The sequence below is a fragment of the Lissotriton helveticus genome, chromosome 3_2 (genome assembly GCF_964261635.1).
Source record: "Lissotriton helveticus chromosome 3_2, aLisHel1.1, whole genome shotgun sequence".
NCBI lineage: Eukaryota > Metazoa > Chordata > Amphibia > Caudata > Salamandridae > Lissotriton > Lissotriton helveticus.
In genome coordinates this window covers 482794204-482808993 of record NC_136062.1, presented here as the reverse complement: position 1 = coordinate 482808993, position 14790 = coordinate 482794204, and the positions used below count along the sequence as shown (strand labels likewise).

General features: G+C 57.1%; 1 protein-coding gene across 3 annotated transcripts in view; it reads left to right on the top strand.

Annotated features, from left to right (window-relative positions):
* AMBRA1 (autophagy and beclin 1 regulator 1) overlaps positions 1 to 14790 on the top strand; it is a 581139-nt gene that overhangs the window by 521080 nt on the left and 45269 nt on the right. For all 3 annotated transcript variants that reach the window (XM_078684411.1, XM_078684412.1, XM_078684409.1), the window contains one exon: positions 11256 to 11363. In XM_078684411.1, the coding sequence (XP_078540537.1) occupies positions 11256 to 11363 (108 nt within the window). The remainder of the gene's footprint in view (positions 1 to 11255; positions 11364 to 14790) is intronic.

The window sequence follows — 14790 nt, the reverse complement described above, 5'->3', positions numbered from 1 at the left end:
AATCACTATTCCAAGTAGACTCAAGCAGGGGCATACTCGTGCACTCCTGGAATTGTATTTATTCCTAACCGACCTCCTCAAAGCTTTAAAGTAAGGCGGGGTCTTTATGTTCAAAGCCTACCAGACAGCCCAGCTGTAGGCTAACGACTTCTTGAGGATATTTCGAAATCTTCCCTGGGAAGGCCTACCGCCCATTGTTTACCATTGGCCTTGTGGTTTGTAACTCGCAATTGCTTGCTTTCGGTTTGCTGGCTTTATTTGTTTTAGGTTGTTCGGCTTGAGTTTGTCCCTCCTCTGGAGCATTGCCTACTTACTTTATTCTTCCAAGAGTACTTGCTTTCTGTAAATAGGCTTTTAAATATTCTTGCTCTTATTTTGTCACATATGCTGTGCATTCAAAGACTGAGGCCAAATGTAAGACTGTCTTTCAAGGGGGCTTGGTGTTTACTTTTCTTTTGCTGGCTTCACAAGTGGGTTTATGTGACAATCTTGCTGTGAAAGGAAAGGCTTTTCTAGCACACAACAACATTTAAGTGCTTGTAAATGAACGGTGCAGATATTTCAGAATACATCAGAATTAGCAAAGCACAAATGTAGCACATTTATTTGTAATTCTAAAGTGTGGTAGAAACATATATTTTTATATAATCAAAGCACACCAGTACACTAGGTAATGACATTTCCACACATTATCGTTTGTGTTATATACACTTATCAGTAAAACTGTCTGTGCATATGTAATGATCATTACAATTGAAAATGTATTGTCTGTAATGACCGTGTGCTACAACACCATTTGTACTCCACACTACTCCACTCTATGGCATGCCACTATACAACCCTCCATGAGATTACACTATTCTACAACATGCCACTCCACACTTCGCCATTCCATGCCGAGCCACTCTACTCAACATCCCACTTCACTCTATGCCCCTCCACACTTGCACTTAACACAACACTCCACTCCACTGTCTGACACTCCCCTCCACGCGCCCACTCCACGCCCCCACTCCACGCCCCCCCACTCCACGCCCCTCACCACTCCACGCCCCTCACTCCACGCCCCCCACTCCACGCCCCTCACTCCACGCCCCCCACTCCACGCCCCCCACTCCACGCCCCCCACTCCACGCCCCCCACTCCACGCCCCCCACTCCACGCCCCCCACTCCACGCCCCCACTCCACGCCCCCCACTCCACGCCCCCCACTCCACGCCCCCCACTCCACGCCCCCCACTCCACGCCCCCCACTCCACGCCCCCCACTCCACGCCCCCCACTCCCCCCACTCCACGCCCCCCACTCCACGCCCCCCACTCCACGCCCCCCACTCCACGCCCCCCACTCCACGCCCCCCACTCCACGCCCCCCACTCCACGCCCCCACTCCACGCCCCTCACTCCACGCCCCCCACTCCACGCCCCCCACTCCACGCCCCCCACTCCACGCCCCCCACTCCACGCCCCCCACTCCACGCCCCCCACTCGCCCCCACTCCACGCCCCCCACTCCACGCCCCCCACTCCACGCCCCCCACTCCACGCCCCCCACTCCACGCCCCCCCACTCCACGCCCCCCACTCCACGCCCCCCACTCCACGCCCCCCACTCCACGCCCCCCACTCCACGCCCCCCACTCCACGCCCCCCACTCCACGCCCCCCACTCCACGCCCCCCACTCCACGCCCCCCACTCCACGCCCCCCACTCCACGCCCCCTCACTCCACGCCCCCCACTCCACGCCCCCCACTCCACGCCCCCCACTCCACGCCCCCCACTCCACGCCCCCCACTCCACGCCCCCCACTCCACGCCCCCCACTCTATGCCCCCCACTCCACGCCCCCCACTCCACGCCCCTCACTCCACGCCCCCCACTCCACACCCCCCACTCCACCCACTCCACGCCCCCACTCTATGCCCCCCACTCCACGCCCCCCACTCCACGCCCCCCACTCCACGCCCCCCACTCCACGCCCCCCACTCCACGCCCCCCACTCCACGCCCCCCACTCCACGCCCCCCACTCCACGCCCCCCACTCCACGCCCCCCACTCCACGCCCCCCACTCCACGCCCCCCACTCCACGCCCCCCACTCCACGCCCCCCACTCCACGCCCCCACTCCACGCCCCTCACTCCACGCCCCCCACTCCACGCCCCCCACTCCACGCCCCCCACTCCACGCCCCCCACTCCACGCCCCCCACTCCACGCCCCCCACTCCCCCCACTCCACGCCCCCCACTCCACGCCCCCCACTCCACGCCCCCCACTCCACGCCCCCCACTCCACGCCCCCCACTCCACGCCCCCCACTCCACACCCCCCACTCCACGCCCCTCACTCCACGCCCCCCACTCCACACCCCCCACTCCACGCCCCCCACTCCACGCCCCCCACTCCACGCCCCCCACTCCACGCCCCCCACTCCACGCCCCCACTCCACGCCCCCCACTCCACGCCCCCCACTCCACGCCCCCCACTCCACGCCCCCCACTCCACGCCCCCCACTCCACGCCCCCCACTCCACGCCCCCCACTCCACGCCCCCCACTCCACGCCCCCCACTCCACGCCCCCCACTCCACGCCCCCCACTCCACGCCCCCCACTCCACGCCCCCCACTCCACGCCCCCCACTCCACGCCCCCCACTCCACGCCCCCCACTCCACGCCCCCCACTCCACGCCCCCCACTCCACGCCCCCCACTCCACGCCCCCCACTCCACGCCCCCCACTCCACGCCCCCCACTCCACGCCCCCCACTCCACGCCCCCCACTCCACGCCCCCCACTCCACGCCCCCCACTCCACGCCCCCACTCCACGCCCCCCACTCCACGCCCCCCACTCCACGCCCCCCACTCCACGCCCCCCACTCCACGCCCCCCACTCCACGCCCCCCACTCCACGCCCCCCACTCCACGCCCCCCACTCCACGCCCCCCACTCCACGCCCCCCACTCCACGCCCCCCACTCTATGCCCCCCACTCTATGCCCCCCACTCTATGCCCCCCACTCGATGCCCCCCACTCGATGCCCCCCACTCGATGCCCCCCACTCGATGCCCCCCACTCGATGCCCCCCACTCGATGCCCCCCACTCGATGCCCCCCACTCGATGCCCCCCACTCCACGCCCCTCACTCCACGCCCCCCACTCCACGCCCCCCACTCCACGCCCCCCACTCCACGCCCCCCACTCCACGCCCCCCACTCCACGCCCCTCACTCCACGCCCCCACTCCACGCCCCCCACTCCAAGCCCCCCACTCCACGCCCCTCACTCCACGCCCCCCACTCCCGCCACTCCACGCCCCCCACTCCACGCCCCCCACTCCACGCCCCCCACTCCACGCCCCTCACTCCACGCCCCCCACTCCACGCCCCCCACTCCACGCCCCCCACTCCACGCCCCCCACTCCACGCCCCCCACTCCACGCCCCCCACTCCACGCCCCCCACTCCACGCCCCCCACTCCACGCCCCCCACTCCACGCCCCCCACTCCACGCCCCTCACTCCACGCCCCTCACTCCACGCCCCCCACTCCACGCCCCCCACTCCACGCCCCCCACTCCACGCCCCCCACTCCACGCCCCCCACTCCACGCCCCTCACTCCACGCCCCCACTCCACGCCCCCCACTCCACGCCCCCCACTCCACGCCCCTCACTCCACGCCCCCCACTCCCCCCACTCCACGCCCCCCACTCCACGCCCCCCACTCCTCGCCCCCCACTCCACGCCCCCCACTCCACGCCCCCCACTCCACGCCCCCCACTCCACGCCCCCCACTCCACGCCCCCCACTCCACGCCCCCCACTCTATGCCCCCCCACTCTATGCCCCCCCACTCTATGCCCCCCACTCCACGCCCCCCACTCTATGCCCCCCACTCTATGCCCCCCACTCTATGCCCCCCACTCTATGCCCCCCACTCGATGCCCCCCACTCTATGCCCCCCACTCGATGCCCCCCACTCGATGCCCCCCACTCGATGCCCCCCACTCGATGCCCCCCACTCGATGCCCCCCACTCGATGCCCCCCACTCGATGCCCCCCACTCGATGCCCCCCACTCTATGCCCCCCACTCTATGCCCCCCACTCTACGACCCTCCCCACTCTACGACCCTCCCCACTCTACGACCCTCCCCACTCTACGCCCCACCCCACTCTACGCCCCACCCCACGACCCTCCCCACTTTACGACCCTCCCCACTTTACGACCCTCCCCACTCTATGACCCATGACCCCCACCCTACGCCCCCCACTCCCCTCCCCATTCTACGACCCCCCTACCCCCCCACCCTACGCCCCCCTCCACCCTCGCCCCCCCCACTCTATGCCCCCACATGCTACTCCCCACTCTAGGCTCCGCCACTCTACAACCTCCCACTCTACACCACCCCACCCTGCTCCATTGTGACACTTTACTCCACTCTTCGATTCAATACTCCACTCAACTCTACTCCATCTCTCTGACATTCTATCCCACTCCATGCAACTGCCTCTATGCCAATCACGACCAACACCGACGACACCCTCACCACCGCTGAACACCTGCACTTCCAGATCCACACCAACCCGAAGACCACCCTCAGAGGCACCCTGATCTACCGACCCCCGGGACCGCGCACACGATTCAGCGAGGACATCGCCGACTTCGTCAGCCCGCACGCTCTCCCCTCCGCCGACTACATCCTCCTGGGGGACCTCAACTTCCACCTGGAGAACAACAACGACCGCAACACCATCACCCTGCTCGACAACCTCGACAACCTCGGACTCAAGCAACTGGTGACCACCCCCACCCACCTCGCCGGACACACACTCGACGCCGTCTTCTCATCCAGCAAAGACGTCACCTTCAGCCACGCAACAGGACTCCACTGGACGGACCACAGCTGCGTCCACTTCACCTTCAGAAGAACGACGATCCACCACCGCCAGCAACAGGTGGCTCGAAGAAGCTGGAACAAGATCACAGCCGACCAGCTCACCGCCTCCCTGAGCCAGCACCCTCCCGCCAACTCAGCGAACCCCAGCCAGGCCGCCGACAACCTCACGAAGTGGATCAGCAACTGCGCGGACGAACTCGCCCCTCTAAGGACCCCGCCCAGCAGATCCTGCAGCAGAAAAACACCATGGTTCACCGACGAACTCAAGAGCTCCAAGAAGAACTGTCGAGCCCTCGAGAAAGCCTGGAGAAGGGAACCAACGACGGACAACATGACCACCCTCAAGCTCGCCACCCGGAAACACCACCAACTGATCCGCGCCACCAAGAAAAATGAATACAAGGACCGGCTGGACAACAACGCACACAACTGCAAGGAACTCTTCAACATCGTGAAAGAGCTCTCCAACCCCAACGCCGGAAACAACGACATCACACCGTCGCAAGACCTCTGCAACTCCCTCGCGTCCTACTTCCACAACAAGATCACGGACATACACAACAGCTTCAACAACCAACCAACGCAAGCCACAACCGCAACGACGCCACCCACCACCACCCTCCGCACCTGGACTCCGATCAGCACCGAAGACACCATCCGCACCATGAACTCCATCCATTCAGGATCTCCGACTGACCCCTGCCCTCACCACGTCTTCAACAAGGCCGACGCTGTCCTCGCACCCCACCTGCGGGACATCATCAACACCTCCTTCGACTCCGCCACCTTCCCTGAGAGCTGGAAGCACGCCGAACTCAGCGCTCTCCTCAAGAAACCCACAGCAGACCCCACCGACCTCAAGAACTACCGTCCCATCTCGCTCCTCCCGTTCCCGGCCAAAGTCATCGAGAAGACCGTCAACAAACAGCTGGCCGCCTTCCTCGAGACGAATGGATCCCTCGACCCCTCACAGTCCGGCTTCCGAGCGAACCACAGCACCGAGACCGCCCTCATCGCCGCCACCGACGACCTTCGAACTCTGATGGACAACGGAGAAACAGCGGCCCTCATCCTCCTGGACCTCTCCGCGGCTTTCGACACTGTCTGCCACCGCACCCTAGTACAGCGCCTCAGCAACATCGGAATCCAGGAGAAGGCACTGGAATGGATCACCTCCTTCCTCGACGGAAGAACACAAAGAGTCCGCCTACCACCGTACAAGTCAGAGGCCACCAAAGTCATCTGCGGCGTACCCCAAGGATCCTCGCTGAGCCCAACCCTCTTCAACGTCTACATGAGCCCCCTCGCGGCCATCGCACGCCAACACAACCTGAACATCATCTCCTACGCCGACGACACCCAGCTGATCCTCTCCCTGACCAACGACCCCGCCACCGCCAGAGCCAACCTGCACGAAGGGATGAGAGACGTAGCCGAATGGATGACGACCAGCCGCCTGAAACTGAACTCAGACAAGACGGAGGTCCTCATCCTGGGCTCCACGCCCTCCGCCTGGGACGACTCCTGGTGGCCCCCCGCCCTGGGCACCGCACCCAAACCGACGGACCACGCACGCAACCTGGGCTTCATCCTGGACTCCTCCCTCTCCATGACCAGACAAGTCAACGCCGTCTCCTCGTCATGCTTCAACATCCTGCGCATGCTACGTAAGATCTTCCGGTGGATCCCCACCGAGACGAGGAAGACGGTCACCCAAGCCCTCGTCACCAGCCGACTGGACTACGGCAACGCCCTCTACGCCGGAACCACGGCCAAACTCCAGAAGAGACTCCAGCGGATCCAGAACGCCTCGGCGAGACTCATCCTCGACATCCCCCGACGCAGCCACATCTCCGGACACCTGAGAGATCTGCACTGGCTCCCGGTCAACAAGAGAATCACCTTCCGGCTCCTCACCCACGCGCACAAAGCCCTACACGACCAAGGCCCGAGCTACCTCAACAACCGGATCAACTTCTACACTCCCAAGCGCCTCCTCAGATCAACCAACCACGCCCTCGCCGCCGTCCCCCGCATCCGAAGAGCGACGACAGGAGGAAGATCCTTTTCCTACCTGGCCGCCAAGACCTGGAACTCACTTCCGACCAATCTGCGCCTGACCCAAGACCACCTCTCCTTCAGGAGGAAGCTCAAGACCTGGCTGTTCGAGCAGTAGCGGCACCCCCCCCCCTCCCAGCGCCTTGAGACCCTACGGGTGAGTAGTGCGCTCTACAAATGACCTGATTGATTGATTGATTGATCCATGCCACTTTACTCCACTCTTCTCTGACAAACTACTCCACTCTGTCATCTATACAACTCCACTCTGACACACTATGCCAATTCATGCCACCCTACTCTACCACACTTCATGACTGTAGGAGGGTGGATATCTGACTGGACATCCTGCATTTTGCTAGCTGCACTCACTTTACGAGGTATCTCGAAGTTGTGCATTGGGGTGCTTGAAGCCCCAGACTCGAGCACCATTTGCACCGAAACTCAGAGGCCCGCACTCCATGAGTGTCCCGTGGGCCCCGCTTTTGCATTTCAGCTCGATGCGTCTTCCCGGTCCCTAGTCCGTTGGCTAGTGAGCCCCCAGAAGACCCCATTTTGAATCTAACTTGCTTTCCTGGTTGCTCCAGGTTTGCTCCAGCGTCCCTACAAAGGAGAAGCGCCACAGACCTTGCTGGTCTGCAACGAAGCCAATTCGCCACGTCCTAGACCTTCGCTGTCTGAACTCCTTCCTCTGAAAGGTCGAAGTCGATGCTAACCCTGGCCAGTTCTTTGTCTGCCTTGGATCCAGGAGACTGGATGGTAGTGTCGGGCTTGCAAAGCTCTATTTTGACCTTCCTGTCCTGCAGTTTCTGGTAACCCAAGATCACTATCAGTTCTCTGTGTTTCTCTCCGACCTTACCAGTGCTCCTCAGGTGTTCAGAAAGATGGTGGTGGTGGTCGCAGCTCCTCTGCAGTGGTTGGGAATACCAGTCTTCCCATACCTCGATGACTGGCTACTGAAGGCAGGTTCACTTCAAACAGTCATAAACTACCTCCAGACAACGGTCAACCTGTTGACATTGGGTTTTTTTTCCGTCAACGTTTCAAAGTCACACCTGACTTCACAACAACTCCCCTTCATTGGAACCATCCAAGTTATGGTGTTCTTTCAAGCCACCCCGCCTCAACAAGTCCAGGACAGTCTGGATATGATCCCCAATGTTTCAACCTCTGACGTGGATCTCAGTGAGCGCATCTCTGAGGCTTCCTGGCCTCATGCATCTTACTAATGGACCACACGAGGTGGGCTCTGTAGTGGAATCTGAATTCTCCGTGGGCTCACCTCCATGAGAACATTTCAAACTTTATCCAGGTGTCCAAGGAGAGACTACAACAGACCTGCAGTAGTGGCCGCTCTACCGCAATTGGACCAGCAGCAGACCACTCTCCATACCCCACCCACAGGTAACGATCATGACGGATGCATTGTTGCTGTGTTGGGGAGATCTTCTGGGAGAGGTGAAGATCAGAGGACTCTGGTCTCCTACGGAAGATCACCTCCACATACATTTATTTGAATTGCTAGTGGTTTGGCATTGAAAGCATTTTTACGGAAGATCACCTCCACTTACATTTATTTGAATTGCTAGTGGTTTGGCATTGAAACCATTCCTTCTAACCATCAAGGAAGAACAGGAACAGGTTTTCACGGACGACACATCTGCCTTGTAATATTACACTGACAGGGCATTGTTGGGTTGTGTTCTTGTGCCAGGAGAATCTGTGCCTCTGGTAGTGGCTGAACTTTCAGGGTATCTCCCAGGGATCCATAAACGCCAGGGTGGATGACCTCAGTTGATGGTGGCTAGGGAATCATGAGTGGCAGTTCCACTTTCCAGCAATTGAAAGAACCCTGGATCAATCTATTGGCCACTGCAGAGAACGCACGGTGTTCAAACATTTGCGCGTAGGAGTTCCAAAAGCAGTCATCCCTTAGAGACACCTTCCAATAACGTTAGAGATCAGGGCTCCTGTATGCCTTTCCGCTCCTCCTTGTCCTGCCCAGAGTGCTGAAAAAGATCAGAAAGGCTAGGCCCAAGTTATCCTAATGGCCATGGGCTAGATGAAGAAAGATAATCTGAAAACCTGACATTTTGGATGTTTTTACATGTGGCCTTGAAATAAACTGAAATGTATTCTACCTTTGTCAGACTGTATGACTCTTGAACGTAATGATTTACCTTGAGAAAGCCCTGGCTCAACTTGCCACATAGGGGGAAACACGTGTCGGCTGTTCCTCCCTTTCTCTAAACACCTTCCATCAAATAAGCTTAAAAAAAATGAAATGGTTCAATAAAGCGCTGAATGAAAATAAAATAACTACTTTCACTCAAACTAACTTGGACTACTGTGCTGTGTCATAAAAAGGAATTACCCTACTTGCTAAAACAGATTGCTTCGAAGGTAAGAACATATGCTCACACCCTTACCCCCACTTAATACGAGGCTGATAAGGTCTAGAGCTTCGAGCAAAGATCCTCCAGTACCTTAGCAATTCATATCCAGTGCCAGGATCTTTGGACCGTTCGCTTTCGCTTGAAACTGGATATATGGTTCCTTCTTATTTTTAGGTCGAGCCAAGAGGCTGCTGTGCGAGGCATTTTGTATTGAGTTAGGGATTTGAAGCTCCGCCCATATTATTAATTGGCTTGTGTTGTTGCCCTTCATAAATGCTGGCTTATGATTCCTTAATGGCATTGTTAGCCCCTCCTTTGTACCTCCTTGTCTTCATTTGAAACCTCCCATGGCAACACGGTATGTTTTATTTAGTCTGTAAGTACTATTTCTTTAAAGGTTTTTGCCCTACTGCAGGCACGACGTGCTTTCCGTACATTTGGCGCGCCATGCACGCTTTCACTTTCCAAGCAGCTGGAACAATGGTGGTCGGTCTTTGGAATGAAATAGGTCAACTTGACAAACAAATGTGCTTTTTGTCAAAGCGCCCCATGCCGCGGTTTCACTTTAATGTCAGCCATGCCCCTTTCTTTAGACGCTGCTCGTCTAAAGAAAGGGGCGCTGCCTACATGAATGTGAAAGCGCAGCATGGGCGCTAGTAAACAAATATTAGCAATGCAATAGGTCTCACATGTAAGAGAGTTTAAGCTATTGCATTGTCAATAGCTCAAACTCTTATAAATGGGAGACCTATTGCATTGCAAATGCTTGTTAATGTTATTGTAACGTGCTGACTCCCCTTGGACTTGAGTAGTACTATATAAGAAACTGTAAATAAATAAATGTGCACCATTCAAAACTTTACTTTTGACTCGAGAGCAGACACTAGGTGTTGTTTTTGGTTTCCATGTTTTTTGGACCCAGTGCGCTTAGAATTGTTAGCTTGCTGTTTAAGCATGTAGTAGTTCTAATAAATAGTAAAATAAAAAAGTGACAGTTGTTCAGGTGACATATGTTGACCCCCTAAAGTGCTGCATCCTTTTTTGACATCTTAATAAAAATACTTCTTTTTTTAAACGTCATAGCTCTACCTAGGCATTGAGTTTAGGTATAATCTCTGTTGTCAATCAGTATGTGTGCTCCAAACCCTCTTGCTCCTCCTGAAGTAAGCCTTGACAACTTGACCTTGCCATCCCTGGAGAGTGTGTGACACAAGACGCTGGTTAACTAGTTGAATCTAATAGTATTGTTAGTCTTGAGATACCACGAGTAAGCAGTTGACCCCTCCATTGAGGATGCCAGTAATCCTCACTGCCAAAGGCCCCATAGAAGAGGCCTCTCTCCTGCCTGTTCCTGATGCCATATACACAAGGAAGTGTGGTTCTGAAAACCCTGCCTGGGTGTGGTGTTATCAGTCCTAGTTGGTTGGGCAGGGGTAGTACTGATAGAGCTGGTGGGCTTGTGAAGATAACTGTGTGTTAGGTCCCTGCAGTGGTATCTCAGGGTTCTGCATTTAAAAAAGGTTCACAAATCACAAGGCGAAAGATTTTAAACAAAGGTATATTGTGCAGTAGTACCTGATAGAAGTGTATATTTATGAGTCTCTTGACTATCCCCCAATTTTTTTATACTTGATTTTCCGATTTTACATTATGGCGTCAGTCTCACAAACATCATTGGTGCTGTCCTAGGACTTCTGCACGTGTCCTGTGCTGCCAGTTTGGGTTTTGGTTCCATGACTTTAGTGCATACTGTCAGTTTTCCATTGGCAGCCTGTGACTTTCTGTTTAATGCTGAGAGGTAAAACTCATTGTTTGTAGCCTGTTATACTTTTAAGGCTCTTGGAGTAAGTTTAGATCCTGCATTTGAAGCCTGCAGGCCTGTGTGAAGGTAACACTTGTCCATGTCCACTTTCCAGGGCTTTGCACTCAGGTGCTGAATATTATTGGGACCAGCTGAACGAAGCAGTCTTTACTGTCCATTCCAGCGGAAGCACAAGCAGCAGTCGAACGAGCGAGAGGCTGGGGTGAGTACATGTGGTTGGCACATTGGAATATGGGGGTTTCAAATGATGAGCTAATAGCGAGCCATGCAACACTTCAGCTCTTCTCACTGACCGCCTTTCAGGGCTGCATCCACAATTGGCATTTTCAGCTTAATTGGCTTTGTTGATTTTTTATGAGGTAACATACAGAAAAAAATTAAACGGGGTGGGGGCGTTATTTGGGATCCATATTACCTCATTTGGCATCCTTAGCTAAACATTTTGTTAGAACGTTTTGCTATAGTTCTTAGCATTGCACATTATATTCCGGGGGCGGGTGTGTTAGATGTCCTTGGATATTACGCATGTAAGCAGGGAAGTAATATCATCTGATGAAGACATCGGGCCGCAGATTTCTTAACTTCTGAATTCTCTCCAGGCGCCAGCCTTGATCAGGAAATTTTTCAGCAGCACCTCTGTGCGCTTAGTGGCGGCATCATATGACTCCGTGATGACTTTGACTCAGATTGTGATGTCAGCGGAGTTCTGTAAGTCCTCTCCGGCGCGCCCACATCTGAAAGAGACAATCAGTAATAAGTTCCTTACCTTTTGAATTACCCCCAGGCGTCAGACTGGATCCGGAGAATGTTTTCTTCAGCAGTACCCCTGTGCGTTGAAAGGTGGCGTTGTTTGGCTCCGCGTTGGTCATTGGGGTCGTGGTTGCCAGGACGACGTTGCGGTAGCTACTAAGCCGCTGCCCTCGCGTGCTGACGTCAGATCTTCCTTTTTCCGTGCCAGCCAGCGCAGATCCTGAGAGAGCGGTACCTCCAGTCACTTTTCGACTGATCTTTTGCGACTTTTGTTGACACCGCTTTTGAGTCTTCGGCTCGGCGTGCCCTTAGAGATGCCCGTTTCAAGACTTGCAGGTCCTGCCGAAAGCGGATGTTGGTGACAAATCTGCATCACATGTGCCTGTGGTGCCTCGAGCTTGACCACGACCCCATGTCGTGCTCCGACTGCTGGACCATGAATTTGAAGTCTTTGTGGGAGCAGTCCCGAAAGCTTCTCATGGCCCGACAGTCCGCTCCGTGTTGTTCAAGGTCCCAGTCATGCAGGAGGTCGAGGGACTGGTTGCGGAGTCAACACCACTTGTCCTCCAAGTCTTCGCACTCCTCAGGTAAGTCGAAGCACAAGAAGAAGTCATAGAAGCATCGTTGCTATTCGACTTCTCCCTGTCTGTCGGCCATCGCAATGAGGGATGCGGGTGGTGCCCGTCCCGTGGCTCCGAGTGCAGAGCACGAAGGGTCAGCTCCGAATTTCCCTCCCTTTCTGGGACCCGGAACGACCCCTGCCCAGCTTTGAAACTTTTACGAAACGATGCATGCCATCTTTGGGCAGTCCAACTCCGCTGATGCGCCTTCGGGAACGTCGAATCGGCTGGGGGCCCTGGGCCTTCTACGCCGGCAGCTTCGGCCTCAGCACCGCAGGGTCCCCTTGGATCCAGGCCGGGATCCGGATGGGCGCCGATCGACCTGACAACACCTCCCCCGGCGCCGATTCTACCGACACCACGTACGCAGCCGACGCCGGTTGTAACCCCAACCAGCGTCAACTCCGGCCTCCACCCTGACTTTGACACGGAGCCGGACCGACGTCGACTGACGCCGGATACGGCGCCAATGGGTACTTTCGTACCCCTGTTCTACCCTGGTGTTCCTCTCACGCCAGATTGGCATCCAGGGGAGGGTGAGGAGGACTGGGAGGGGTTTGGCAACCCAACTGACCAGTTGGAAGATACGGACTGGAGAGAAGAGTTGGGGGAAGCCAGTGGTCTGGATACCACCCCAGCCCTTGGTATGTTGTCTCCTTCTACCTTGGCTACAGAGGAGAGAGCTTCTTTAGCAGTTGTGTTGCGTAGGGTGGCCGAGGCTCTCAACCTCGAGCTACGTACGGTGGCACTCAGAACTAACCTCCTGACAGAGGTGCTCCAACCAGCAGCAAGCTCTTTGGAGCCCCTGCTGCCGTTCAATAAAGCCCTAACTGACATCCTTTTGGGCACCTGGTCCAGGCCCAACACAAGGGCTCCTGTGGATAGGGTAATTGCCCCACACCCCCTCCTTGCTCCGAGCTACCCCACTTTCCTCTCCCAACATCCTGCCCCTGAGAGCTTGGTGGTCCAAGCCTCGACGTGCAAAGGCCCATTCCCTACCGCTCTACCTGATAGGGAATCTAAGAAGCTGGACCATCTTGGGAAGAAAATGTTTTCTTCCTCCAGCTTGGGACTGCGGTCGGTAAACACTGCATGTCTGTCGGCTGTTACACCCACTTCATGTGAGATACGGCAGCGCAGGTGCTGCCCCAGTGCCCGGAGGAGGCCCCAGTCATGCTCTCACCATGCAGTCACCGAGGGGAGAGACGCAACCAAGTTTATCATTCGATGTGGACTGGACACCGCCGACTCACTAGGCAGAACAATGTCCATGTCGGTAGCCCTTCAACACTACGCCTGGCTGAGGTCGACTGGCTTTTCCGGGGATGTCCAGGCTACCCTGATGGACATGCCCTTAGATGGTCGTTGTCTCTTCGGCGACAAAGCAGACCACGCGCTAGAACGTTATAAGGACTCTCGTGCTCCGGCCAAGTCCGTGGGCCTCTTCACCATCTGCCCTGCGCGTCTGCTTTTCGCCCCTTTTGTGACTACAGAAAGGATGCCCCACCACGTTCCACCCAAAGCCACAGGCCGGCACAAGCTGTTTAGCCCCTGCGTGGCCGGGGACGTGGGACCCACCGTCGTTGGTCTGGGGGCCGACGAGCGGGTCAGTCCACCAGTGTCCCTTCTGCAGCAGCCTCCAAACCCTCCTAGTCCGACCTTTCAGGGCCAGTGGGCGGCAGGATTCACCTTCACCTTCCCCACTGGTGCACCATCACATCAGACAGGTGGGGTTTGCAGAGAGTCTGAAGGAGCTACTCCCTCCCCTACAAGACTGCCCCCCCCCAGGCATGCCACATGAGTACCATCACATGTCGGAGGATCATCTGGCACTTCTCCAACAGGAAGTTACAGCTCTTTTGGCTGAGGGAGCCATTGAGCGAGTTCCTGCCCCAGATGTGGAATGTGGTTGCAATGCCCACTACTTTCTGGTGCCCAAAAAGGACAAAGGCCTGCGTCCTATCTTGGATCTCAGGAAGGTCAACCACTTCCTCCGGAATGAGAAGTTCAAAATGTTGGCGATAGCTCAGGTCCTGTCTGCTCTCGACCCTGGAGACTGGATGGTAACGTTGGACTTGCAGGACGCTTACTTTCACATTCCCATCCTGCCGGCCCACCGGCGCTACCCGCTGTTCACGGTAGGCCCTGAGCACTTTGTTTACCGTGCTCCCATTTGGCCTCACCAGCGCCCCTCGGGTGTTCACGAAAGTGATGGCGGTGGTCGCAGCTCATCTGCGCAGATCAGGAGTTCCAGTTTTC